The following is a 27,576-nucleotide window of genomic DNA, read 5'->3' on the forward strand; positions in this document are numbered from 1 at the left end:
TCTTCACTTTGGCAGCTTTGGAAGCGGAAGATGTTCCCATAAAAAAATATTAAACTTCTTCAGACATCTTACGTCGTCTCTGCTGCTTTTCAACATAGTAGTGGATGCAATTATGGGGAAAAAATTAGAAACAGACATGGTGGTCAATACGATGTACAAATTCCTCTTGACCGATCTGATGTTTACTATATATGTTTGTTTACTGTTTACTATAGTCACTGATACTGATATTCAGGCTTCTAACATTATTCATGATATAATTAGCATTGCAAAGTTATATGATCCATGTGAAGAAAATACATATAATCCTTCTGTGCGGCTCCAAGACTTGAAAACTGTTACAGTCTGACCCCTATAAACTGTAAAGAAATAAGAGACTAATATTATGCGAGGTACGTACAGCTGCACCCAATTACCAATTGTGATGAGATTTAGTGAAGGATATTCGAAGTCTGGACTTAAAAATAAGCATTCCAGAAGATCATTTTCATCATAATTTGCTCTTTTAGCTACTTCATTCTAACCGAAAAAAAAATCGTTACATGACATATTAGATCTCACAACGTCACTATGGAATAAAGCATGGACCACAAGACAGTCTTGGATAGTTATAATCTTAACACCGACCACTACGGTTTGGATAAAACGTTAAACAATAGGTCGAGTTCAGCACTAGCTGACAAAGGGAATGTTAAAATAACATCATTTTCGGCATCTGTCAAATAATAATTGTTGAAAATGTTATACAACTTTAAGAAAAAACGAAAAAGGTAATGTATATAGCAAATTGTCCAAATACGATAAATACCTGGGCAGTCAGAAAAGAAAGCAATTTAAAAAGTTGATGTCAGAAAGCCTCATCCAGTACCAATTTATATCAATTTAAAAGTTCCCCGGAGGCCGGCAAAGAGGCGAAACCCTTACCCCGCATCACTGCGGCCCAAATCTCTCTCCCTCTCTCTTTGCGAAGTTGAACTTGAGTTGCCAGAATGAAATTGGCAATTTTGCCTTCAGCTCTGTACGTTTTAGGCTCGCTCGCCCGAGGGGTAGCGATTTCTTCACTACAAAAGAAAGGTCTGACCACAAAAAAAACCTAAATATTTACTAAAACTATATAAATTTAATCATACAGTAATATTATTATAAATATAGGTCACTAAATATGCATGAATAAAATGTTTTAATCGTTATAAATTTCGAATGTAGTACCTAGAAAAATATAATTTAGGGATCGATTGGACAAAGCCCGACGTCAAATCCAATAGAGTTCCACTATTGTTTTCCAATGAAAAATGTTAATAAAAAACGGCCAATCGATATGTGTACACATTTTGTTTTTGCTTTCGTTTCGCATGTTTGTTTTAGCTTGTTCGTTCCATTTTTTTGGGTTGATATTTGCCCAGATTAAATATTATGTGTCGCAAAATTTCTAAACGGAAAATATATACGCTGCGGTTTCTCTATCTGTCTGAAAATATTTTATTCTTCATACATCATGCTTCATTAATTATTTAATAAACAGTGAGTTAAAATAATGACATATAAAATTAGATTATGCAGCGCAATAATAATAGATTAAAATGAATAAAATATTAAAAGTAGAGTTTTTTTGCTTATTTACAATATTATATTGCACCGTCGCAATTATGTTTTTCCAACAATGTAGTTTCGACGTCCCAAAACTTTTTTAATCTTTATATATGACTTGCAGCTTCGTTGATGCCAAGCAATTCCATAAACCGTCTAGACGAGTTCACATTAAGATATACTTTTTCGTTTTCGTTCTTTTTTCTGACTCGTTTTCCTGAGAATCGACTGGGAAACATCTGGATTCGGCACCACGATAATTGGTCAAGTTCTCGGAAGAGACGGATTTTTAATCTGCATTAATGCTGTGAACGACGGAAACTGGCGGTTTTCAGTTTTTAGTGTTAAATTCGTTGCACCAGAAATCTTGTAATACATGACATCATGTATTTTGACAAAAATAAATAAGATAAAACCAAATAAATGGGACGGAGTCACATTCAAGTTGATAATAATTATGCAGAGAAAATGTGTTTAAACAATCCCTAAAACTCCATTGGAATTTTAAGCTCATTTAGCGATCCAGAGATCAATCACACGGGGCAAAGTCTGGCGAATATGGAAGCTAGTGCACGATTACAATTTTGTTTTGTCGTTGAATTTATAGGTAGTATTCCTTAACAATCGCTTGTTGATGTACCAGGAAAATACATATAATCAATATTTATCATTATTTATTTAGTTTTTTTAATTCGAATCGAGAAAACTGCGCCAGTTAGAAATACACCAGAGAAACATAACTTTAAATAGAAATGTAACTCCTATTAACCTACTACTTCAAAATAGGCATGTGTGTAGGCATGACCTCCTGATTCGAGCTAAACAGTTGTCTGTCAACCCAATTTTTAAGTCGACAATAAAATAGCCGGGGGGGGGGGGGTGTATTGTTTAAACTAGGTGAATACTATGAGTACCATAATGCAACTTTAATTCAGTGGGTTTGACCATTAAGTCTGTACAGACAATTGAAAACACTCTAATTTGCGACATGTCTCTGGCCTTAACTATTCCTCCCGTACCTACCACTATAAGGCCATCATGGATTTTATGATTTCAAAACAAACCACTATTGTTAACATAAGTACCAAAATATAACATGACTTCTGCCAAATACGACTCTATAAAATGTCTATTAAAATCACAGAAAGTAGGTCGAGAAAATTCGACGATTAAAATAAAATGTAGTTCTATAACACTTAATACTAATACTAGCATTTTTACCATTTATTGTTAAAAAATACAAGTAAATAAAATTGAATAATATTTAAGTAAAAAAAATATATTAAATTTATCAATATAGTAACATAAAATCAGTCGAAAACATATATTTTTATACCAACCAACAAGTAAAACGAATGAGAAAGTATAAGAAAGATCCTTGTTACGCTATTCTTAACGTTAAGATAAAATGTTATCCGCACAATTGTGGAAAGCCGTTCTTTTAACATCTTTTTAGGCGAAACACAACGGGCTCTTTCAGCTTCTTCTCCTAATCATTCTCGGAGGCACAATGTACACACGACAAGTGTGTGCTCTTTTTCAGATAAAACTTCGATTTCGGCCTTTTTCTTGATTTTCTTTTCCACTTTTTCCACTGGGGGAACGAATAAGATTGAATCCATTAAACCTTCAAAAATCATCTATAGAGGGAGAAATAAATTATCTCAATCTTAACTACAGTTTCTTTTTTATTTAATAACAACCCAACATAATTTAATACTTCTTATAATATATTGGAAAAACTGAAGTGCAAATAACACTGAAATAGTACAATAAAAATAAAAACTACCTTTATTTATATAACTGAATGAAAATGTGTTTCAGATACATACAGGGCAATGGTTATTATCATTAAGATCTAATATTATACTCTACAAATGCGGAATATTAGTTTCATCTTTTGTAAATTAATTTAAGAAGTTTCACACTTTATAATAATATGTCTTCCTTAATATGTCAACACCTGCCGAATAGAAATGTCCAAACAGGGTGACTTCTGTCATCTATCTGTCATAAATAACAGTTGTTTGCATTGACAGTTCTTGTCCCCCCGAAAAATGTATTTCTAAGAACATCGTTAGAAATAGAGAATAATAACGTTGTCGAATCCAATGAGTAACTGTGGGCTAAGAGTTTAGTTTACCAGCAGTAACTAGGATTGAATCTTGCTGGGAATAATGTTTGTTAAAATATGTAATGTAAGAGTGAAGAATTGTGTTCGTTTGAAATAAGTGGATGTTTGAAGTCGCGCTAAATAATGCACTGTATCGATAAATAAAAATAAAGTGCTATTAAATAGTATTTTAACTTTTAATATTTCTTCATTATCATTATAATTGTAACATACAGATCTGTGGAACAAATATTAAATTATTAGATTAATATAATAATAAATTAGGTATTAAGTAGATGTGTAAGTAAGTAGTAAGATCACTGTTGTATAGATAGAATTATAGGAATATAGGTAAGTTGTATATTTATTGAACGCTATTATACAAAAAGAACAGTTACAACAATATGCAAGATTGTCTTATCCACATTATATTTAAATTCTCTTTTAAGTTCCATTTTATATTCAACGAGTATGTTATCTTGTTTTTTACAAATGGAACATGAAAAGAAACAACAGTAAAAACTTATACGTACTTAAAAAGTAAAATGCGTGATTCGTAACTGTTAAGTTCTCTCCCCTTTTTTTCCATAGCTTGTCCAAGATAAACATACACCATCCATGCTTCATCCACATAATCACTCTCGGAAACACGTCGTATATACATATAGGCCAAATGTGCTCTTTTTGCGGACAAAGGTTTGCTCTTGTATCGTTTTCATTCTCTTTTTTACCTTTAAAGTTTCTTTAAACTAATGAATAGGAACAAAGTCGCATATTTACTTTACTACACGCTTTAGGATTTTTTTTTCACTGAAAAAAAAACAATGAAACATGTTAATGTAAAAGTAGAGATGTATTTGGCAAAATAATATGACTGGTAAATAGAGCTAGATTTTGACTCCATCCAATAAAAACGCCCTTTAGTTTATCTAACGATGAAATAACAGACAACATTACCACTCTAAATGAGAATGAAGATGAAAATTGCACATTAATAAAACGTAAACTGTACTTAGGTTTTTCACCCGTCCCTTATACATAAAAATTTTATATTTCATATCATGTTGCCGAAAGAAAACTAGTTTATGTTGTAGAAAATGCAACATTAAAGCTTAATATGCATAAAAATTATATTTTTAACGTTAAAAGGCAAAATATTAAACCATATTTGAGGAAAGCAAAATAGCGAAAAGCTTTTATGCCGTTACTGCATTCTTGCACATTATAACTCTCTTATTTTATGTATTAAACATTTAACCACTTATAATGAATGCAATGTTGGTCTGAAAATAATCCAACTTTTTAAACCAAACATTCTTTCTGTTTTATAAATATACAAAACAACCATACACTTGAAGGTCGGAGGGTTTTTGTTCAAGGGACTGACAGAAAAATGGAAAAAATACGTGTCGAATCCTGAAAACGACGGTTTCCCGAAATAGTCGTTGCGGTCGGTCTGGTTTATTTTCAGTATCGTTAGCCGTACCATGGATACACTACAAGCGCTCTAACGTAAACAAACAATGAGAAGCGCTCCTTTGGACCGGCCGGGATCACTGACCAGAGCGGTTGAGAGAAAAAGAAGCGGTTGTCACTTCAGCGACGGTGAATCCGATGCGAAATGCATCCCAATTCGTTTTCGCAAATCCGCTATTTTAACGATATTTATGCAGCTTGTTTCTATGCTCAGATACAGTATAAATATTAATATAGCCCTAGTTTTATTAATATAGCGATAGATTACTCTTCTTTAATAGTGAATAATTAGAATTAGAATTTCTTTAAAGAATGGAATGGTATATCACATCACAAAATTCATATCAACAATACAACTTTCAACTATTTACGATTTTGTCATATTTATTTAATTTCTCTAAATTATAAGCATATTGATTATTATAAGCCAAAATTTAACGAAAACACTAAATCAAAAGTACAAACCGAGGTAAATCATCATAATACTTCAATTTTAATACATATATTTTAGTCAAATTTGATTGAGTACAAACTAGAAATAAAAAAAACAATTTTGTAACATGAGAATGTTCGATTACATCTAACATTTCCATATACTGATAGTATAGCATAAAGTATATATTATTACTGAAAGCCTTTTCAAAAAATATAAAGATAAATTGAATTAAACTATACTGAAATTTTTCATAAAGTAATAGTAATAGCAAATTCTGAAATTTTTACTAAATCCTGTTGCAAATATATAAACAAAAATAATCTGGCTAATCTGTTATTTTGTTTCAGTTGGAATGAGGAAAATGAATTCAACTGATTTAAAATAATACATATCCTGTCGAACCACTAATTCAAACATCATCAATATTTTATAGAAAATATCATAAGCAAATTAAGTTCATTTATTTAGTTGTTTTTTTTTTAAGTAATCCCCCTTCATATATTTAAAATATTCCATTAATTAGTTCGCTTAAAATTGACTAAAAATAGAGTTGCGTGCACTTTGCGTTGGTCCACGTACCTCCACAAGCATCCTTGAAATCGGGACAACAGTCGCCCAGCTTCAAACAAGCATGATCACAGTAACATGGCTTGTCGCTCAGATCCTCGATGATAGCATTAATCGGCGCTTTTTGTACCACGCAAGAAGAATCGCGTCCCGTGCAGCACAACTTCGCTTCCCTGCAACTACCCCCCAGGACAGTCCCGTGCAACAACTGCAGTATGACAACGGACGCAATCCAACATTTGCCAAGTGTCGCGACCATTGTTTCGGTGCCGGTTTCGTCGTAACGCTGAGAGACTTCGCGAGCACGTGAGGGTTGGTACGGAAGACGCGAGAATCGCAGAACCGGTCGAGCACGAGGTCGGCGCTGCAATGAACAAACCAGAAGAGGTATCGGCCGACCGGCCTTTGAGCAGCCCCCTGGGTGGGCGGGGGATAGGCGAAGGAGGGAAGAGTATAGGCTGGCGCCGACGGACTTGTTGGGTCCCGCGTGCCGGTTCCCGTTTTTTTCCTTCTACGAAATGACTTAGGACCTAGATCAAGGGCCTCCAATAATAATTATCCACTTAGAAATATAACACGATTACGTATCTTGAACAACCGAAAGACAATTTAAATGTATTCCACGTTATTAACCAAACAAGATGTATATCGTTTCATAAATTTTAAGATATGTCCATATTAATTTAAAACATACGTTAAAATAAAGTAAAAAAAAATTACTTAAAAGAAAGGGCATTTGAATAAATACATCTTTAGATTCTGTTTGTTTTCCTTTCCTATTTTGTTTCAGTTAATTCATCGGGCAACAAATATAAACTAATCTTTCTATTTTCAGATTTGTTGTCATAGCATCGCCATGTTCAAACATAAAAAAAATAATTCTTACATTTCAGATCGTATTCTTTCAGAATTTCCGGGTAGAAAAACCTAAATAGCTCTCATAACTGATGCTATATTTAGCTACTAATTTTTTACGTGTGTGTGATTTTCTTTAACATTATAAATATAATTCAACATTATAAAATAGGCCCTTTTTAGAGCTCTCAACAATTGTATCTAAATATGTCTTTAATTATCAGTGAATATAAAAATAAAGAATATCTAAGGGTAATGTTAAAAATTCAAATATTAATTAAGGTTATAACAATTAATCATTTATTAGTTTGGATTCAACTGATTTTATAGGATTTTATATATTTCAGGATTTCTTATTTAAATTTATTATCTGGAAGTACTTCAATATATAGATGAATACTTTCCAATTAGTAGATTTATTGTCAAGGACCCTGGCTTGTACGTCGGATCGCTAAAAGTCTAAAAGGTTAACAAGACTAAAATGCACATTAATACTGAATTTACCTGAAAATATTTTTAATTCTCTAAACAAATAATATTGGAAAATTGTATAACCAATTTCAATCACACTTGTGTGTATATTTTTGTATAAAATTAGAGTTACAAAAATAAACAAAAAGTTGCTTAGTAAAACAACTTCTTCGGTAACAGTAAATTTTTCAATCCTCAAATTAAAGGTTCTCATATTGAGAACACGGTGATAATATAGTCTTATTTTAAGAAATTTGTAGAGGAAAGAATAATATTAACACTCTCATATCATCAATATGAGCTATTATTAGCTATTGATAATAATAGTATATATAGTACATTTTTTAAGATCAAGATCACAACATTCTTGTCATTATGCCATTTTTATATTGCTTCTTTAATTTCATAAGATACCGTAAAATGTCACAAATGGGGAAATAAAGATTAAAAAATATATAAAACAAAATGTTGTATTTCATATTTACAATACATGATCTTACACAAAGGTCTTCACAATGACAAGAAAATCAAATTATTTTATACATCACAGATAAAAAATCATTGTTTCCAATCTCCGAGAAAGAAGCGATTCATATATGTAGAGAATATTATAAACTTTCACTATTCTAGAACTGTACATTAAACTAATTATATTTAATCAAAACAAGGAACATCCTAAAAATACAACGTAGCTAATGCTAAGTTAATATTGTTCATAACATGAATTAAGTAGAAAATACATATGATCTTAAAATTAAAGTCGCCGTAAGTATTAAAGTATTTGTATATTTCATTTAACAGCCATTGTATTATTCAACATCAATAATACTATTCAAACAGCAGTAAGTAACGGTACATTAAATCTAACAAATTATGTTTTACTCTGATTTGCTCCCGCTGCCCTCAGAAATATTATCATAAGTAATAATTTCCGCAGCTTCATCCACTGATTCTGTTATGTTTAAGTCAGATGTATCAGTAGATTTTGATTCCATTTCTTCTTTTCCCTCATCCAAACTATTGAAAGTGCTTACATTTACTCTCACCGCGTTCTTATTGATGAGCTGTATGGCTTTTTGATGTTCCTGCAATGCTTCCTCCAGTTTTTTCAGATTCGCTTCTTGACTAGGATGCTGTCTCCTGTGATGATTCTTAGCCATCTTTTCAGACTTGAAACGTTTTTTGCATATGAGGCACATGATCGGTGGTATGTGGCCACTCATATGTAGCTTGATGGAACTGTTATTTTTACCAACACACGTAAAGCTGCAGAGGGTACATTTATACATAAATCGTTCGTCACTTTTTGTCTCGGTTATACCGTGAACCACAGTCATATGAACTTTTAAACGGCCCGCCATCTGATATTTCTTATTACACTTGTTGCATTTGTACCTGTAAGGGGCGAACACCTGATCCCGATGTTCGCTCAAAAAGTGTTCGCGCAACTCCAACTCCGGAAAACTCCCATTACAAACATTGCAAATATAATTTTCTGTGGTGACCTTTTTATTTATAACATGATATTTGCCACTATAGACTGAATGGCTCTCTTTTAAATGCTGTATCGCTAACGCATTCGTATTTCCTATCCACGGGCATATATCACACGCAACAACTTGATAATCGCTTGAATCATCACCGATATCGGTTTTTTCGATTTTTATGGCATTATCGACCAAATCCACTTTTGAAACGGCGTTCACATCTATATTAATAACGTCCACCTCTTCTAGTTTGAGTTTTTTGCTCGGAACATGACAATAGGTCGTATCGGAAAGTCTCTTATTCAAACTTTCATAACATTTAATTGCCACTTGTAATGTTGGTCCTTTGGGCTCCAAAGATAATGGTACGCCGGGATGTAATGTCTTCTGATGTTCTTCCAATTGTATCACGTTGTAAAATTCAACGCTGCATTTATTACACTTATATGGCATCACAGCCCAATGATTCAGCATATGTTCACAGCAATCTCCCATACTTGGAAATCTGAAAATGCATTATTGTAAGATATGATAAAAAACAAGAAATTATTACTACAACTATTGAGATTTGAAAAATTAATAAAAGTCCTCAGAAATTTTATTTTAAATTTGCTATTAAACAACTAGTAAATATATTTGCAAGGACGATTTCACAAACATCTCCAATAATTTCGACAAAAACATATTATTTGAGTATAAAAGTCTATCAAGATTATATATTCAAATAAATTTATTTTAAATATACAGATACTTAAAATACTATTATTGTAATGTGTACTATTGATATTTTTATCTATATCATCCTTCTGTCGAGAAAGTGTACCACATATTAAAGAAACAATTCTTATATATAAATGTATATATCACGACAGGATGGTTATCCTTTTATGATATGATTGTTCATGACCAAACTGATTAAGACCAAATGTCTTCAGCGATAGTTTTTAAGATGGTCACTTGCCAATAGGTAGGCTTAATACCAGAGACCCATGTTAAGCTGTAAGGTCCAGTCACTTGAAATTCAAAAACTGACGTGACTAAATTGCATACACATACAGGCGTAGAAACTGATTTGTAGGAGTCATATCTTCGAATAAATTTACTTTAAGGGGACATTTTAACTGAAAGCTATTTTCTTCCAATTAGCACCTTGTTTCTATCATGACATGCTCGAAAAATAGCTCTATTGCAATATCTAACTAGACTAAATATCTAACTTTTTACGAAGAATATCTTGATAAATAAAGAATTTAGCAACCAAAAGTTGCTGTTTTATTAGTTAGATCCGGAGCTTATTAAATGATATTCGACAGATCAAATCCACTGCCAAATAAAATTGTGTGTATTAGTCAATAAAATTACAAAATTCTCAGGGTGCGAATAATTCATTTGGAGGCAACAAAGAGGATATTCATAAAATAACGAGGTTTATAGTAAACCTTTCAACACGGATAAAGTATAAAGATAACACACTTATACATCACTAGTCATCCAAATTTCACAAACAAAACTGACAGGTACAAATTACAATGCTGGAATGTTTAATAAACGAAACCAGACTTTTACATGGTTAACTATGTTATTCTATTACCAATAATTGTAGCTTGACAATCGTGTTTTATATAATAAATACTCACTTATCATCACAGAAGAAACATTTAATACCACCTTGGCCAGCTAAAGAAGTATTTTCAGATGCAGGAGAACTATTTAAAATTGCAAGTGTCTGTTCCCGAATCACCATGTGAATCCACGTTTCCAGTTCGATGTTGGGAGGTAAAGATTCAATTACATCTTCAGATTGTCCAGGATGCTGCCTTAGATGATCCAACATGTATTTATAGGTTATACTACGTTCCTCACAAATTTTACATTTGAACCTAAAGGAAACAACGTTTAAAAATTATAATACGGTTTACGTCAATGAGTGTTTTAGTATTACCGATAGGCATTATAATCTTTATATATGTGATAGATAAAATCGGCTACTCTTCTAGATTTGAACTGGTGACATTTCGGACATCTCCACTGCTTTTTATGGGCAGATCCGAAATTTCCAAACAACGATATTAAGTGCTCCTTGCTATAGTTCTTTGCCTAAATGAATAAAAAATAGACCAAATATATTTTAATGTTCCAAATATTCTTGTTATAACACTACTGAATGAAACATATAAGCTAAAACAAATAAAATATGAAACATTTGAATAATTAAAATTAAAAATAGAAAAAATTCTAAAAAAAAAACAACTGGAAAGTAACTAGAAAGCTTTTTCAGATGTAATGATAATTGCTTCTTCATAGGGTGTTAGCCATTAATGTATATTGCAGAAATCGTGACAATCACAAAATAAATTATTTAAAAGAGTCAGTTATAAAGAAAGGCCATACTATAAATAATAAATATATTATAAAACAAATACACAATAAAAATGAGCAGTAAATTAGAGATATACATAGAACTAACTTTCGAAAAAGATGTACTAGTCTGAACACTAAATTAATCGAAACTTACCAAATGTATATTATCTATACATTCCAACTTGGGAATTTTGGTGGCAACTAAAGGTGTGCTTGAATTTAATCTTTTCAAAGTGTCCTGTTTGTGTGGTGAACTGATCGATGGATTAACTTCTTCATCACTGTCATCTGAATCTATTACTAAAAAATAAAATCAACGTTTATGAACCTACATTCTTACAAATAAAAGCACTAAATTAACTACCTATAACTGGGTCTTCTGTTTTGACATGTTTCACATCGTCGTCCTCATCAAATCGAATGTCATTATCGGATTCAGCGTTCTGTTGTTCTGTACCGATGGAACAGTGCGTATCTTCGGCTTTTATCTCGCAGTTTCTTACGCTATCTGTTCCTTTCGCGACCGCCTCAATACAATCTGCTAAATTTTTGATGGGATCGCACGGCTGTGCCTTCACTGATGATTTGGGCGTCTTTTTTGAAACTTTGGACGGCGGTGGAGAGGTTTCATCAAACAAAATACCACGAATGTGTCGGATTCTGGGCTTGTCCCTTTGCCATAACGGTGTGGTGTCAAAATTATCATCTTTTGGCGACTCTTCCTCAAACTTCTGATAAACAAATATTATATCGATTTTATGGCCAGGATGGCTCTCAGCAAAATGGCTTTTGAAACTGTCCGCTTCGTTATTCTTGAAAGCGCATAACGTACACTTGTACTGGGCGTCCACGTCATGTTTATGCATAATATGGGTTTGGATATGTTGTTTAGTGGAGTATTTTGCTTTACACATACAACATCGCCAGGGTTTCTGTTTATTGGGCGTCACCGACTGAGATTCTTCGGTTTCCCTACCTTCTAGTGGTTCTGACTCCATAGATCTGGACAATTAATAATTATGAGGTACTGTTAATTACGAAATAATAATTTGCTATATACCTTAAAGTGACGACCTTAACTGTCGCATCTAAATGGCTGTCGACAATGTGCTTTTCGACTTTGTGTTTTAAATTGTGTATAAACCTGCAATGTTGGCATTTATATAAATGTAGTCCGTGCAGTTTAAAGTGTTTGATGACGCTCTCAGCATCAGTGGGAGATATGGCATGTTTGCAATGAGCACACGTAAAATTAGTGTCATCGCTATGCAAAGCCATCAAATGATGTTTCAAGTTCGCTTCTTCTGGACATAAGTATGAACAACCCGAAGCACAGCAAACAAAGCGACTATGCGTAGGCACAAATTCTGGATATTTATCCTCTTCTTTCTCTGAAATAGTTCCATATTTACCTATTCTCAAAAAAAAATCTAATATATTACCACTTGTCTTATTCACTCCCATACGTCCCGTTATCGAACTAGCTGCTAAGTTGATCATTTTATCGAACATCTTCTCATTTTTCTCTAAACAGGGAACGGGATTTACCGGCGCCGTGTCAGGTACTGACTTTTCTTCAGAATGCATTTGAAGATGCCTCACGATATTTACCTAACGGTACAAAATATGAACAATTTACAATTATGAATAAAAACAAACAACAAAACATCTTACCCTAACTTTGGTTTGATAATTACAAAGGCCACATTTGACATTGGTGTTAAAAATTTGACGAATTGGTATTTGTTCGATTTGACCTGGCAAGAAGACGTTCTCTCTAGATCTTCCACTGGAATTTTCCCAACTGACTTCGGCGTCTTTATTAGGCGTTACGTTTAAGAGGGTCGGTTTTACGACAAAAATATCGGTTTCTACATCCGTTTTCGAATTATCTAAAGGTACAAGTGTGGTATGATGAATACTATGGCGGGACTTATTATGCGTCCTAAAATTTGATAAAACCATTACACGACGCTCGTCGTACAAAATAAAATCACCCACCGTGCAGCAGCTAATGTCGTAAATTTTTCATTACACAGAGAACAAATGAAGCGCTGTACTCCATGAGTTTGCAGATGATCCAAGAGTACAGCTGGTGTCTTTACCGTTTTGCTGCAATGGAAACACTGATAAGGTTTCAAACCTGGTTTCTTGCAATTAGTCGAAGTAGATAAATGGTGTTTCAACGCTGGTATTATGGAAAATGACTGACTACAAACGGCACACCGATATAACTGCAAACCTAAACACAAATAAATTAGCATTACTACATGTACTTGTTGGTTTTATGATGTGATTACACAGGTCTGCATTTGTGATAAATTAATATGACAAAATACAACTCATCTGGTAAAAATTTTTTTATTAATTTTACATTGACTTTTCCATCGACGAAAGACAGAAAAATTGTCTTACAATACATAATGTAGTAGTAGTTCAAGAACGATAAAAATATCGATTACGGTCAAATTGTATGAAATATCGATTACAGGAACGAGATAGTTTATTCGGATCGATTAAAACAATGTTATAGCGAAGAAGAGATTACTGTAAACCGTATGTCAAAAGCAAATAAATTGAAAATAATAGATAATATAACAGAAAAATAGTAACCAAGAATGCATTATTTTAGCAAAATAAAACTTACAATTGGCATCACTGGTATATGTTAGGATCTATCAATTATGTATCCCTCTTTTACTTTCTCTGTCTATTTATTAGGTAGTTTTTATTATTTTTAATAAATATAACGTTGCAACATATCAATGTAAAATATATAATATAATGTGTAACAAAATATACTCTATATAATTAATTTTATATAATTTTTTATATATTTTAACATTTAAATTTTTTTTTTATTATGATATTATGATTTTTATTTAATATGAGAACAATTCTCAAGAAAAACAATTTCAAAAAGATTGCTATTTCGCTTCGAATATGTTAATATGCACATATACATACCACTAAGGCCTGCATGTTTGGATTTACTATCAGTATCTTCATCCGACGTCGAAAATGTAGAATGTGTCGTTTTCTCTTCCAATCCTCTGTCAGAGCACTCGCTATTCTCAGCCAAAGAAACAGTAGGTTCCATATTTAAGGGATCGCTTAATGCATTTAAGACATTTAATGGATCTTCAATGTGAGAATTCAATGGGTCCTCGATGGTAGAGTTAGAATCCGCTTGGAAATTATCGGCAGCCCCTTCGATAGAGTCATCTATTATCAAGGGATCCAGATCTTCTGGTAACAGGTTCGCATGATCAGCTTCAGGCACCACGACGTGTTCCACTGGCGTTATAGGCGAAACCTTATCGGTGATATAAATTAAAGGCGGCGGTCCCGAATCACATATTGAGGTTCCTTTGTCTTCAGTCATATTATCAGTTATGGTATTTTCCGTAGGTGAGGTTTTGGTTTTTTTCTCAGTTCTTACATTCACTTCGGCAATATCATCTTTACATTTATCGGTTATCGCCGAAACGCTGTCCCGTCCTAAAGTTCCCAATATTGTTTCGGTAGCGCTAGACGTTTCGGCTGCAACTTTACTTATCGGCGCTACCGACGTGACAAATTTAGGATTATTGATGCTAGTGGTAGGTACTAAGTACAATTTTTCACTGGACGAAGTTACCAGAAACTTAACGTTGGGATTCGATATTAAAATTTTCGTGGGAGGTCTTTGCCCCGGTGGCATCGCAGCTATGGGCTTTAACATTAACGACGAGCTTTGATTCGAAACCGAAGAGTAATTCTGCAGAGTGCTCGAGAGTTTCAACAATTTTATGTTGCACGAAGATTTCTTCCCCAAAACTACGGACATGGCCGGCAGTTTTGTTATGTGCCTCATACGTGTGAATGCCTCCTCAGAATATCCAATTTCTATATTCTGAAATAATATTTGCTTAATATCTAATGGTAAATAATAAATATATGTGTCTTACCACCGATATAACTGGTTTATTTCGTACTAATAAATGAGGCTGAAGCGAGGGATGAAACTTTACAAAATGCGTGTACATCTTGGATTCCTCCTTCCCGCTGGTCTTGCAATATCCACATTGGAAAGTGGACAAGCCGTGAAATGTTGACCAATGACCAAGTATTAGAAACGAGTTAAGTCGATATGTACATCCGGGAAAACCACAGGGAACTATGCTGTCGCCGTGAACTGTTGTTAAGTGCTTTTCAAATTCGTTTTCAAAAAGGTATTCTTTACTTGTATTACCTGAAATGAATTTTTGTTAAAAATAGGAACCTTTCGTAATAATTGTTTATATAAACTACAGTGAATTTGTTACGACATTGCTTGAAGCGACTGTTGTATCTACATCTCTTGATTTTAACACATACGAATATTTTCTGGATAGAAAATTATATTATATTCATTCGGTCCCTTTACTAACAAAATAATTAAATGATCGTAAACTAATAAGTCAAAAAATTAAATGTAACAATTAAAAAAAACAGTTAAACTTCTAAACAACATTTCAATCACCGTTTCTATTAACAGTTTAACAATACTATGAGAGACCTGATACATTAAATATATAGGTACTACGTTATAAATTATACATAAATGAAATGGAACGCATATTTATTAAATACTTTTAGTTACATTGACTCTCAGAAAATTATGCCAGAATGGTAAATTTAATATACTTTGATATCAAATAACCAAATCATGTTGTGAAATATGTTCAGCGTTCTGTAAACTTGTTTAATCATCAATAAAATTCATGGTATTGAAAAGGTATAAAAATCTATATTTTTTCAGTTCAAATACTGCTCGTGCTAGATATATATTATTTTCTATTCAATTCCTTTTTTTGGTTTTTTGAGTAGTCACATATAGATAATCTTTGCACTTCTGAGTGTTCGAGTAAGGGTTTACTAAAGCCTGCTTCATCTTAATTTCATATAACAATCAATCTTTTCTGGGAACACTTTGTCAGATGTCAATTTCAAAAACGATCAATAAGCAAAATCCCGCCCTCTTCGATGTCTCATTTCGTGTTGTTGAATTTTGACCTACATAATCGACATACATCGAATATACACACGAAACAATGTTGCTATAGTGAAAAAGAAACCTATTTTATGGGACTGAAAATACACATCAAAAAGATATTAAAAGGAAGGAGTATGTAACAATTTACTCTTTAATCATTTGTCGAAAATATAATTGCACCGAAAAGTATGAATTACTTACATATTATTTTACTTATTATTATATTACGTACATTGAAAAATAAAATAAAATAAATCATTAATATATAAATCACTTTTTAAAATATAGATAAAATTAAAAATTAAAAAATAAATTAATTAAATAAATTAAATTATATCCATATATTGATCCATAGATCAACATCCAAAATTCTAATAAAATTTCCAATAAAGTATTTAAAATATTTTACTAAAAACATATTTATATTAGGTTGGGCACAATTATTCAACATCTGATATTACATATTAAAGTAGATTATTAAAATATATGCCCAAACTAGCATAATGTTCTATTCTATTTCCTATATGGTATAAAGATGAAATTAATACTCCGAAATCCCCTAATTGCCCTAAACAGTCCATACTTAATTACTAATTTACTTTTGGAACCTGACGAATTATCATATCAATTATACGCATGTTTTATCGTCGTTATGACCAAAACCCACTATAATATTGAAAGCATGCTAAAACAAGTTAAATACTTACAGCCACAACGGAATGGTTCGCACAAAGTCTTATAGTCAAATTTCAGATCAGTCACTGAATATTTCTTCACCACCTTATGTTGCGGAAGTTGGACGACCATAAATTCTTGACCTTGATGGTTTTGGTGTTGATGAATGCAGACGTATTCCGTCGAAATGGCTCTGTACATGCAATACCGGCAGCTATACTGGCAATGGCCATGTCTGATATCAATGTGTAAAGGTACGTGTTCCCAGGGCGTTTTAATATCGCAGTACACGCACGGTACCATACTGTCTCCGGATCCTTCATGGATTTTTATATGCCTTTCGAAGAACGTTCGTACGTTAGTACCGAACATGCAATACAGATGGGGACACTTATATAGTTCGCCAGGGCTTTCTATGAATTTAGCTAACGCCTTTTGAGCTTTCCTGGGCCGAGACAATTCGGAGACGGTCAATTTTGCTTCTTTTACGAGAAGCTGAACAGGCGCAGGCTGTTGTTTTTGCGAAATCGGAGTCAACGGAGGGACGGGCTTGATGGGGTTGGAATTAGCAGCGGAGGATTCGGAAGTTTCCGCCAACGACATCACATCAACAATTTTAAAAGGGAACGGATTTTCTTCGGCGATTTCCAGCGTTGCCATATTTTCGATCGGATCTTTCTCTGCTTTGATGGACAACTTGTCGCCGCTCAATTTTCGCATCCGTACCAAAGCTTTTTTGCTATTTTGCTGGATACCTATAAAGTCGGAATGCGACGTCATTATGTGATCGAACGTGTTCTCCAATAGCGTACTTCCCGCGGTAGCTGCTAAAGGTACGTTACACTTTTCGCACATCGTCGATGTATAATTGGGCTGAGGATGACCAAACTTGCAATGCAATTGAAAGATTCTGTTGTCGGTCGTCGAAACATAACACTGACTAACCAAACAAGAATACAGGATGCTGTCTCCTTTTTTCGTGATCTTCATAATGTCTCCGATAGTAAGCATCACTGTGTCAGAAGTGTCCTGTACGTTAGCTTCTTGTTCAGCGGCCTCGTTTACTTTTCCTTGTAATTTTTCAATGGTACTCGAAAACAAGGCCACGCTTTTGTTCTGTTTAAATTCGATGTTAGATTTCGGCAAAATTTCCTCGTCCAGTACCGGTTTCTTGCACGGATTCTTTGGAGAATCGATGTGTATTTTAGGCGAAGATACGCTGGTACTTGCTTCCTCAATGGACGGCGTAAGCGGCTCGTTAACGCGTTCACGTTTCACAACGACGTTCGCACAGTCCTCTAGTTGGTCCTCGTTCTTTTCATTGTTGAGTCTGTCGCATAGCTTATCGATAAAATCCAATTTAGATTGTCGTGACCCAATAGATTTGGTCAATTCGTCCATTTTACGCAAGCGCTCTTTTTCGATCAACTTTGCATCTTCCTCCATTATATCCGTCTTACAGGTAAACACATTCAAATCGGGCTTTTTAGCGTCAGCATTTTCCGTGGAATCTTCCGCTACGTTTTTCGAATTTTCTGAAGCCTTACTTTCGGATACTCTGTTCCTTCGAGCTTCAATAGGCTTGTCTTCGTGATCTATGACGTTCGGAACTGCTGAAGAATAAGCAGACTTGTCCACGGCGGATGCGCAATCGTTATTTTCCATCAACGTCTTTAATTTCGCCGTCGCCTTCTCTTTAGCAGCTCGGTTACTTCGGCTCGATAACGTGATAATAGAGTCCAAATCTTCGCCGCCGTCTTCGGGAATTAACTTTTCCAGACTTCTTCTTCTTTTTCTGTTGGGCGTTTCGTCGTTTTTCGAAAAAGGAACGGGTGTAGAATTATCCTCAGGTAATTTATCCTCGATCAAATCGGCATTGGTAGGTTGACAATCAACAGATTTTGTACTACGAACTCTCATCCTACCACTACTCCTTGTTCTTTTACTAATATCTTCGGAGCGATCGTCGTCTTTTTTACATACTTTCGACGGGGTCGAAGTTTGTGATTTAGTACCGGATTTCTTTTTCATGGGAGAAGACTCTTTGCTTGGCCTTTCGCTCGATGATTCTCTATCTTCCTTGATTTCTTTTGTATTATTACGATTTGTTTCCGCGGCTGCTTCATTAATCGGTGTGGATGTCTTATCCGTCGGGTCGGGTTCTTTATTCAGAGCTGTATCGTTGACTTTTGGCATCGTCTTAGATTTAGGTCCTGGTTTTTTATACGCAGGTTTTTCCTCGTTAGAATCGGGCAATGCGTCCGATTGTACATCGATCTCCTTGTAATCGCTGGAAACCAAAGCGACATCCAGCACCTTTGACATGCTGATTTTGAAAATAGAAGCATTACTGGTCTGATGGAATGTGGCGACATGTCTTGACACGTTGTCTTCGGTTAACTGAAAGTAGTTGCATTCGCCGCAAAGATATACAAAAATTGCGGCAGCCGGGCAGCTTGTAGCCGTGACGTCTTTTAACTCACCGGGATGTACGGATGCCGTATGAGCAGCCACCGTTTTTCTGGTAGAGCAGTAGAAGTTGATACATTTATTGCAACGATGGCGGTACTCGCCAGTGTGGGTTGTCACGTGCTCGTAGAAAAAGACCGGCATCGTGATAGTAGAATAGTTGCATAACCTACAGGTGTAGTTATATTTGCCGGACATTTTTTTCGTGAGGTTCATGTATTTACCTCTATTCAGGGCATAATCACTAATAGCACTCTCGGCCTTTTCTGGAGGCAGACGAGAACAAAGAACCTCAGACGAGGGGTGTTCTTTTAAGTAATGTGACGTCAGAACCAACGACCTGTAATTACACAACTTGCAAGGCAATTTCTTCCGGTCGTCGTAATCGAAGTAGTATGACTTGTCGGTTTCGACCACATCAAGCTTTTGAGGGCTCTTGTCAATACTTTTCCTATGTTTCGTCTTTGGAATAATCCCCAGCGCCCAGAGACCTCTTCGAGATTTCTTCCGCGTGCATCGGGTGTTAGTTTCGATCTGTTCCTGTTTGCCGTCCTCTTCGCCGCTGCCCAAGCCGTCCGAGTACACATCGTTCTGCTGTTGGACATCGAGCTGGTCCTCCTCACTGTCCACATAACTGGTCGTCCGCCTTCGCTCCCGCAACTGTCGCATACTCGCGTTCATGACATCATCTGGAATTTTGTTTATTAAAATTCTGACATCTTTTACGGTTTCCTTCACTTCCTCCTTGGTGGTTTTAGGTTTGACTTTAACGTTTGATTTTGACCTCGTATTCGGCTTATCCGCCCCCAACACAATAGGATCATCCCTCAATATACGACACATCCTTTTGCCGTTGGCGGTAAGTACACCGTCCCTTATAAACATCTCTTGGATATCATCGTGAAGCATATCCAACTCGGTTCTGAGTTTCTTTTTTGGTTTTCCACAGATAGAACGTTTCCTGTTCTTAATTCGTTCCCCGACAGATTCTTGAACGGATTCCAAGGAAGAACTGCCCGGTTGAGCATCCTGCGATCGATGATTATCTGAGCTGTCCACTTGTGTATCTGCTGAGTCAGCTGTAGCCGCCTTTTCAGCAGGCACAACTTTGGCAACCTCAGACAAGTCATCGTTTGTCGTTGAACCGACTTCTGGTACATCATCGTTGATTTCTTTCACGCTATCTTTGGGTTTGTGCTGAAAGTCATCAGTACCTTCTGGGTCGCTTATAATGTTGCGAATTTTCTGAATCTCTTTCTCATCAAAACTATCCGAAAATGTTTCAATGAGTGAAAACAAAGCCGTTTTCTTTTCCTTCTTGTTTTTGCTCTTGAGTAAATTTTCGAAGAAGTGAGCCAAAATTTTTTGATCGGGCGGCTCGTTAGTGCTTGCCGAATCAGTTTTCTTAGCCCTATCCTCTTTTTCAACGTTGTCCTCCTTAACAGGTTCCTCCTCAGCCTCCACATTTTCTACTGGTATCTCTGACGGTAATGACGGCACCGACTCATCGGCGAGTGATTCGGATGGTTCAGCCTCCATCGGAATACTCTCCTTTGATTGTTGCGCTTCCTTATCGTATTCGCTAACAAATTCGCTGTCATCGTTACTGCATCGAACCCAAGAATCATCAATGTTTTTAACCGACTGGGTCTTGTTTTCATTTACATATACAACTATACGATCGAAATTCGTGTTAGACTTTGATTCTTTTGTCGCGGGCGTACTGACTGTGACTTCTTTTCCATCGTTTTCTTCATCGCTATCATTTCCGCGTTCTGTCGAAACCACATTTTCGGTTTCTTCACCAGAACTGTCATCTATCGTAATACATAGGGGTGGTTTTGCAGACTTGGTATTGCGCCTTTTCTTCGGAATTTTGAACTTTTGCACTCCATACCCTCTGCCGGTCTTATCCTCCCGACCGACGTTGTACAAACTATCCAACGGCGAAATAAAAGCATCCTCCTCTTTTTTATTAATCTTGGACGTTTTGTTTTTATTTGTGCTGGAATACATTTTGTCGAATTTGCTCTCTGACACGGGAATGGTCGATTTAGGCTTGCTCTCTTGCGCGGGCGTATCTTTCGAATAACTCTCTTTGCTTTTCCCTCGATATCTTGCCAGTCTTGGGTCCCTGCTAATACTCTCTCTCGACAAAACAGGATTCTTGGTGTCTGCAGCACTTTCTTTGCTCTCCCGCTGGCTCACTCTGGGATCCTTCGTCTCTTTTGACTTATCTATAGAAACTCTCGCCTCCCGTTCTTTCATTTCCTTGTACTCCTTATAACTACGAGGGTCTCCCGGGCGCAGTCCCCGACGATTGTAAGATTCGTTCCACTGTCGCTCCGTGTACATTTTCTGATCTATAACCGGATTATTACCGTAGTAGGAATTGCCCCAGTCCAAAGGATAATGATTCTGCGCCTGAGGGAGATACATTTGACCGGCAGGAAAACGGTTTATTTGGTCGTAATCTACTCTCCTAGGTTCAAAGTCCATGTCCATTCGTGGCTGAAAAACCATTTCTGGAGACGGTCTCGGCGAAGGATTAAAGACCGGAGATTGTGCGCTGGACAAAAGTGAATTCGGCGAAAGCAACTGTAAGAGCCCCGATGTTAACATGGGGGGCTCTGGAAAGGGCTTTAATAGCGGTGCGTTCACTATATTCGGAGTCCTGAGGGTAGGATCATCCGGTATAGGCTTACTGACCCTATTTTGTAACAAATTTGGCAAGGAATTTACGTTCTCTAACAATGATTGAGTGTGAATCGCTTTTGTTTCTTTTTCACTAAACGTCGTAGCACTCTTCTTATCTGCATCAGCGGTAGAAGGTTTCTGGCGTGGTTTTGGATGGTACTTATCAGCCAATCGCTTGTACACCACGGTACTTTTATCGGCTTCATCTTTTTTCTCGCAGTAAGACTCTGGTTTACTTGAAGACGGTTCCTCTTCTTTAGCATCGCCAATGGAATGTCGTTTGTCTTGCTTATTATTTTTTTTTGATTTTTCTTCGAGTATTTTTTCATCGATACTGCTCAGTATTTCGCCTAGGAGATTCTGAGACTCTTTTATCACTTTGTCCGGTTTATTCGACTTGGCCTCTTTAACGGGACTCCGAACTTTGGGGGAGATCGGTTTCTTCTCTTTTGAATGTTGCGGTACTACCAAAGAACTCCTCCGTTGCGTATCTGACCCTTTGACGGGAGCGATTTCCGAGGATGCGTCGTGCAATTTCTGGTGAACGTCATCTTCCAAAGTTTTTAAATCGTCCAAACTGATTGGCGGTTTAGACATATCAAGCAATGCAGGCTTCGACAGCTGCGTGGGGTTATTCAATACGACGTTGCTATAAACGTTAACTTTGGGCAAATGCGATGTCTTTAGTGAAAAGGAGGAACTAGCGCTGAAGAAAGAAACAGGTATTCTATACACGGTTCGGGATATTATTACTAACTTACCTGGTCGAGTCATTCGTAACTTTTTCGGTTGGTATCGTGACAGGTTTGGTACGTAATATACTGGGCGGGGGACTGGGACTGGCTGGCGTCGAGGACGGACTTTCGATTTCGGGAATGTCTTGTTTCGGACTGTTCATCTTTGGACATATTTGAGGCGAGTCGAGCCCCTTCAACCGCAATTGCGGATTCTGAAATATAACGCAAGTCGCAATCTAAATCATAAATAAATACTGGCGACATGAAGATGTTACAATTCCTTGCTTGACTTTGTCGCAGTATTTTAGCAAACAATATGAAAATTAAATATTAAATATGTCTCTATGTGTTTATTCGCTAAGAGCAGTTAAAATTAAATGAACTGTCAACAACATTACTAGCCCATAGAATTTGCAGGCATGCAACAAGATGACAGTTGGCCCTATAATAATCGTGTATACATAGACAGCGAAATACTTGGACATTACTGTATACCAAGACAAGTCGAAAAATTACATTAATAATCGAACGGAATTTATATAATGCTAAAAAATGTGAGCGATTTCAACACCTCTACACGACAAATTGTTATTGCATAAACAAATTTTGAAACCAGTGTATTCACCTCTATAGTCACAACTATAACATTTACAAATATTTTCATTTACTTATTACGTTGAAGATTCAAAGATACATCTATATCATCGACATCAACTAATTAGTTTATCGAATAAATAATTCATAGATATTAAGAGTGTGTGAAAATCTATTTTTAGTAATAGCCGCCTTGGTAGCAAGACTGGTTAAAATGATAGGACTTTCCCTCCATTGCAACAAGGGTTGCTATCTATACTGAACATGGGCAACACAAAGCACACGTTTCCACTTAGAAGTTTGATCATTAGAAGTTGATGATCATTGATCTATCAACAAGCATTATAATGAGACATGTAATCAGGGTGGCTATTTTCTGGGATGCCTCTACATTTTCAATCGGCAGACTTTATAAAACACTTTAAGTTTTCAGAATAAGCAGTATGTTCAGTTCAGTTGGTGAAAAGAAACCAAACATGACTATCTGAGGTATGACTAGAATATATGGGTGAGAATGAGTCATATTTTTCCACAAAAAAAAACAATATATAAATATTTTGTGAAATAGAAAATTGACATACACGTTTACTGCATGACAAATGCTTATTGAAGTAATAGAACTCCCAAGAGGATTAACTGTCATTTCAGTTTGATATTACATATGACCAATAAACCACCAATAATAATGCTTTTAAAAACTGTTTTTAAAAACTAAATTACATTTTATGTATTTTTAGGAAATAATATAGACATTAAAATATTATAAAACAATATTTACAATATAATATACTTTAATTGAAAATAGTACGATATTTCCTATATACCTACTTTGTTCAATGGCTAACTTATTGATTACTATAGACGCAAACAGAAGAGACCCTTTTAATATGCTGCTAGTTCGAAAAACCAACAAAAATTTAATACAAGTCACCGTTTTAGCAACAGGTAAAAATGTACAGTATAGAAAGGTTAGGCCGAAAGAGTAAATGTAGTAAATAAAGGGAAAAAGTAAATAACAACAATAAAAGACGATATAAATAACTTAAAATAAATTTTTAAGAAATACTTACTTCTGTTGCGGCGAAATTAGACAAGCCCAAAATTTAATTAGTTTATTATTATAGTACATTAAAAAACTGTAAAATGTAACATCTATACTGTTGAATAGTAAAAAATCGACTGCCATTGCATTCTTAAAAATCCAATGACCAACGTAGGTTATGTGAAGGAATTTATCGCACGTATTCATTAACAAATGAATAGCAAATTATTTAAAAAAAAACTACTAAAAACCTAAAAAATACACAACTTACTTGAAATTTACGAATTTTAATTAAGTTCGCTCTAAAAGAACAACCTTTACAAAACCTGAACTAATGTTCGACGACCCATCCTGTATATATTTACAGTAATATATTTCGAAATATCCATACATACCCAAGTCTATACTCAAAAATAAGCATATGCATAATCAAGTCAGTTAATTGTTAATCAACTAGATTAACTGAATCAACATTTTTATTAATTAAAATAACCATAACCGTCATTTTTATCATCGATCTTTTACTTGAGGATTTGAACAAAGCGGCACCTATAACTATCATGATACTTTGCTAATAGAGCGACATCTAGCTACTTCAGCATGTTTGGGGAAATTCTCTTTAATTTTATGTACATTTTAGTTATATTGTTACCAAAACCTATTTCGCCTAGCATTATCCATTAACAAAAATAATTATATGTTGTTCTCATCAGCTGCATATTTAATTGAAATATCAACTACCAACTAATAGCTGTAAAAGCATAAAACGGCATCTTATAATAATATTTGATTGACGTACTCTACTAGTGATAATTTTAAATCAAAACAATTGAAAAAAAGACATTTCAGTAATGTACTCAATAAAACTCAATAAAATTACACGATTCCAGAAAAATATGACCACTACTAGGAATACTACAATGCTAAGCTATTCTTAAAAACAAACGATAATAAAACCGCCGAGCCCTATAAAATAATATCAGTTTAAAATGAAAGAAGAATAAATACCTACCACTTTAAAGTATATATTATTTAAGACCTCTTCACACCTGTTCAGCGTTTCCAATTTTAATCTGTAATAAAATAAAAGATTACAGTGGCGTTATTTCAAACAATTTTTTTATAAACTTACTTTTTATTTGAATTAGTGATCATATCGTGTAGCGATTGGATTTTGTTCAGTTGTGCTTCCCTATTCGTTTTCGCCCTCAGCTCCGTCATCATATTAATTAAGAAAGGAACATATTTGCGGAGAGACTCCAATTTTTTATTATATTCTTCTTCCAACATTTCATCCACTTCTGGGAAAAATAAACTGACTAAATCATTTTATAAATAATCTACTCGTAAAATACAAAGAATCTTACCCAAACAATCATTCCATTTATTAATTTCAGACCTTCAAATTACAAAATCAACTGATAATAGAGAACCAATAATACGATAACCTAAATAGAACATGCGCAATGCACACCATCATACACATATAGTTACAGACATGAATATGTTACTTGCTAAAGAAGTTGAAATTACAATTTAAACATATTACTTTAATATTATCATACCTAATAATATAAACACAAAAGATTTAAGAATCTTCATAAGATTACGTTGATTAAGGATTAATTATTAGTAATTTCCTATATTTGTATTAAAATATTTAATTAGTTACTAAAAATATAGTGCTCCTCCGACGAATGTAAGCATATATCAAATTATTACTTTTTACAACCGATAGGTACAGTTATAGCAATATATATTTTTCAAAATACATGTGAAAAACTTCTTTGTAAAACAAAAATCATAACACTTGGGTATACAAAAATGTTTACTTACATTTCTTATATTTTTTCTACAATCACAGTTTATACACTGCCACAGATATAACACGCGATGTCATTTACTACACAGGCACTAGTAAACTCCATGAGCCGCCATTACTAACAATCCTCCGAGCACGTTAACATCCAAATGAAACTGGATATATTTTTCAGTATTTTAAAAATGTTTAATAATACATTCACTGTAGACACAGTAAAATATTAGTACCAATATTTTTATATTAACCAAACACGAAATTAACTATAACACAGTCGTCATAATGATAAAAATGTAGCCTTTCTTAACACAAGCATCGTAGTTTTCAAACAGCAACTGCATGAACTGAGAAAACCTCGATGAAAGCGCGGCAAACGTCAACGAACGTAAGCGAAAGTAAACGAAGGGTGCGTTCGTTATTCCGTTTTCAGCGGCCGCACCTCAGTTGACGTCCGACAATCTAGTGGTTTACGTCGATAGAGTGACGAGGTTTTAAGCGGAGCTGATACTGTTGTGAGGTTAACATATTTACTGAATTAGTGTTTGATGTGTAGAACCAATTCCATCGTATGATTTTTTCTAATATATAAGTATTCATCGAACAGGAAAATATAGATTATTTTTATATCAAAGGGACATATCAATTTTGTGGGAAAAATTATTTGCTTAACATGGAGTTATACATTAATGTAACGTGGTGGAACAGGTAAACATTTTCAAATAAAACGTACCTAAGTAACCAGTTGTTTTATTAATATGTAAAATAAAATTAGTAAACCTCTATATGCATTTATTTATAATAAATAAAGTTAACTCTGTGATTAAAAGAATCGTATTTCATGCAGCCTATATTGATCTAGTAGAGGTCAAATAAAGCGCATGGCTGATAAAATGACGTAACAGCATAAAATAATGTTTTAATAAACTGGGTGTAAGAATTTCGCATAATTTTAGATAAGTGTACATTCATACATTTATCACGGGATACTAGATTTGAAATATATTGTAGACTTATTTAACCACACTTTAATAAACTTACCTTTAAATCAAAAATGTTTATCAAGTAATTGCACATTTTAATAATTTATATTCCGGACATTAGCAACATTAGAGTGTGCACACCTCTTGCTTAACACACAATATATTTCGGCAGACATATTAGGATTGGGAAGGA

The 27,576-nt window shown here is 34.6% G+C and overlaps 2 protein-coding genes across 4 annotated transcripts in view; both read right to left on the minus strand.

Annotated features, from left to right (window-relative positions):
- Positions 1 to 6,569, minus strand: part of vex (somatomedin-B and thrombospondin type-1 domain-containing protein) — a 279,653-nt gene extending 273,084 nt beyond the window's left edge. The window contains exon 1 of the mRNA XM_076397783.1: positions 6,192 to 6,569. Within this exon, the coding sequence (XP_076253898.1) occupies positions 6,192 to 6,438 (247 nt within the window). The 5' untranslated portion in view covers positions 6,439 to 6,569. The remainder of the gene's footprint in view (positions 1 to 6,191) is intronic.
- Positions 6,570 to 7,957: 1,388 nt separating this feature from the next.
- On the minus strand, positions 7,958 to 26,749 carry LOC143193736 (uncharacterized). Of its 3 annotated transcripts, XM_076400078.1 has the most exons (17): positions 26,421 to 26,519; positions 25,952 to 25,983; positions 25,717 to 25,903; positions 25,597 to 25,657; positions 22,973 to 23,160; positions 17,078 to 22,917; positions 15,304 to 15,587; positions 14,321 to 15,248; positions 13,355 to 13,595; positions 13,028 to 13,298; positions 12,796 to 12,964; positions 12,414 to 12,744; positions 11,718 to 12,355; positions 11,508 to 11,653; positions 10,935 to 11,089; positions 10,630 to 10,872; positions 7,958 to 9,497 (listed from the first exon to the last, which is right to left on the minus strand). In XM_076400078.1, coding segments are annotated over exons 1-17 (10,830 nt in total). In that variant the 5' UTR covers positions 26,423 to 26,519; the 3' UTR covers positions 7,958 to 8,383. The 3 variants fall into 3 exon arrangements, with proteins under 3 accessions (XP_076256193.1, XP_076256195.1, XP_076256194.1); XM_076400080.1 differs by lacking the exon at positions 25,952 to 25,983 and having other exon boundaries at positions 25,717 to 25,882; positions 26,421 to 26,749; XM_076400079.1 differs by lacking the exon at positions 25,952 to 25,983 and having other exon boundaries at positions 25,717 to 25,885; positions 26,421 to 26,749.
- Between the last annotated feature and the right edge of the window lie 827 nt (positions 26,750 to 27,576).

The sequence above is a fragment of the Rhynchophorus ferrugineus genome, unplaced genomic scaffold (genome assembly GCF_030347505.1).
Source record: "Rhynchophorus ferrugineus isolate W39M unplaced genomic scaffold, kcgeb_rfMv2 rfM3, whole genome shotgun sequence".
Lineage (NCBI taxonomy): Eukaryota > Metazoa > Arthropoda > Insecta > Coleoptera > Curculionidae > Rhynchophorus > Rhynchophorus ferrugineus.

Coding starts and splice junctions, on each gene's coding strand:
- LOC143193736 (XM_076400078.1), bottom strand. Junction 12,356..12,413: donor GTTAAGGTCGTCACTTTAAG/GTATATAGCAAA, acceptor TTAATTGTCCAG/ATCTATGGAGTCAGAACCAC. Junction 11,090..11,507: donor GTATAGATAATATACATTTG/GTAAGTTTCGAT, acceptor TTATTCATTTAG/GCAAAGAACTATAGCAAGGA.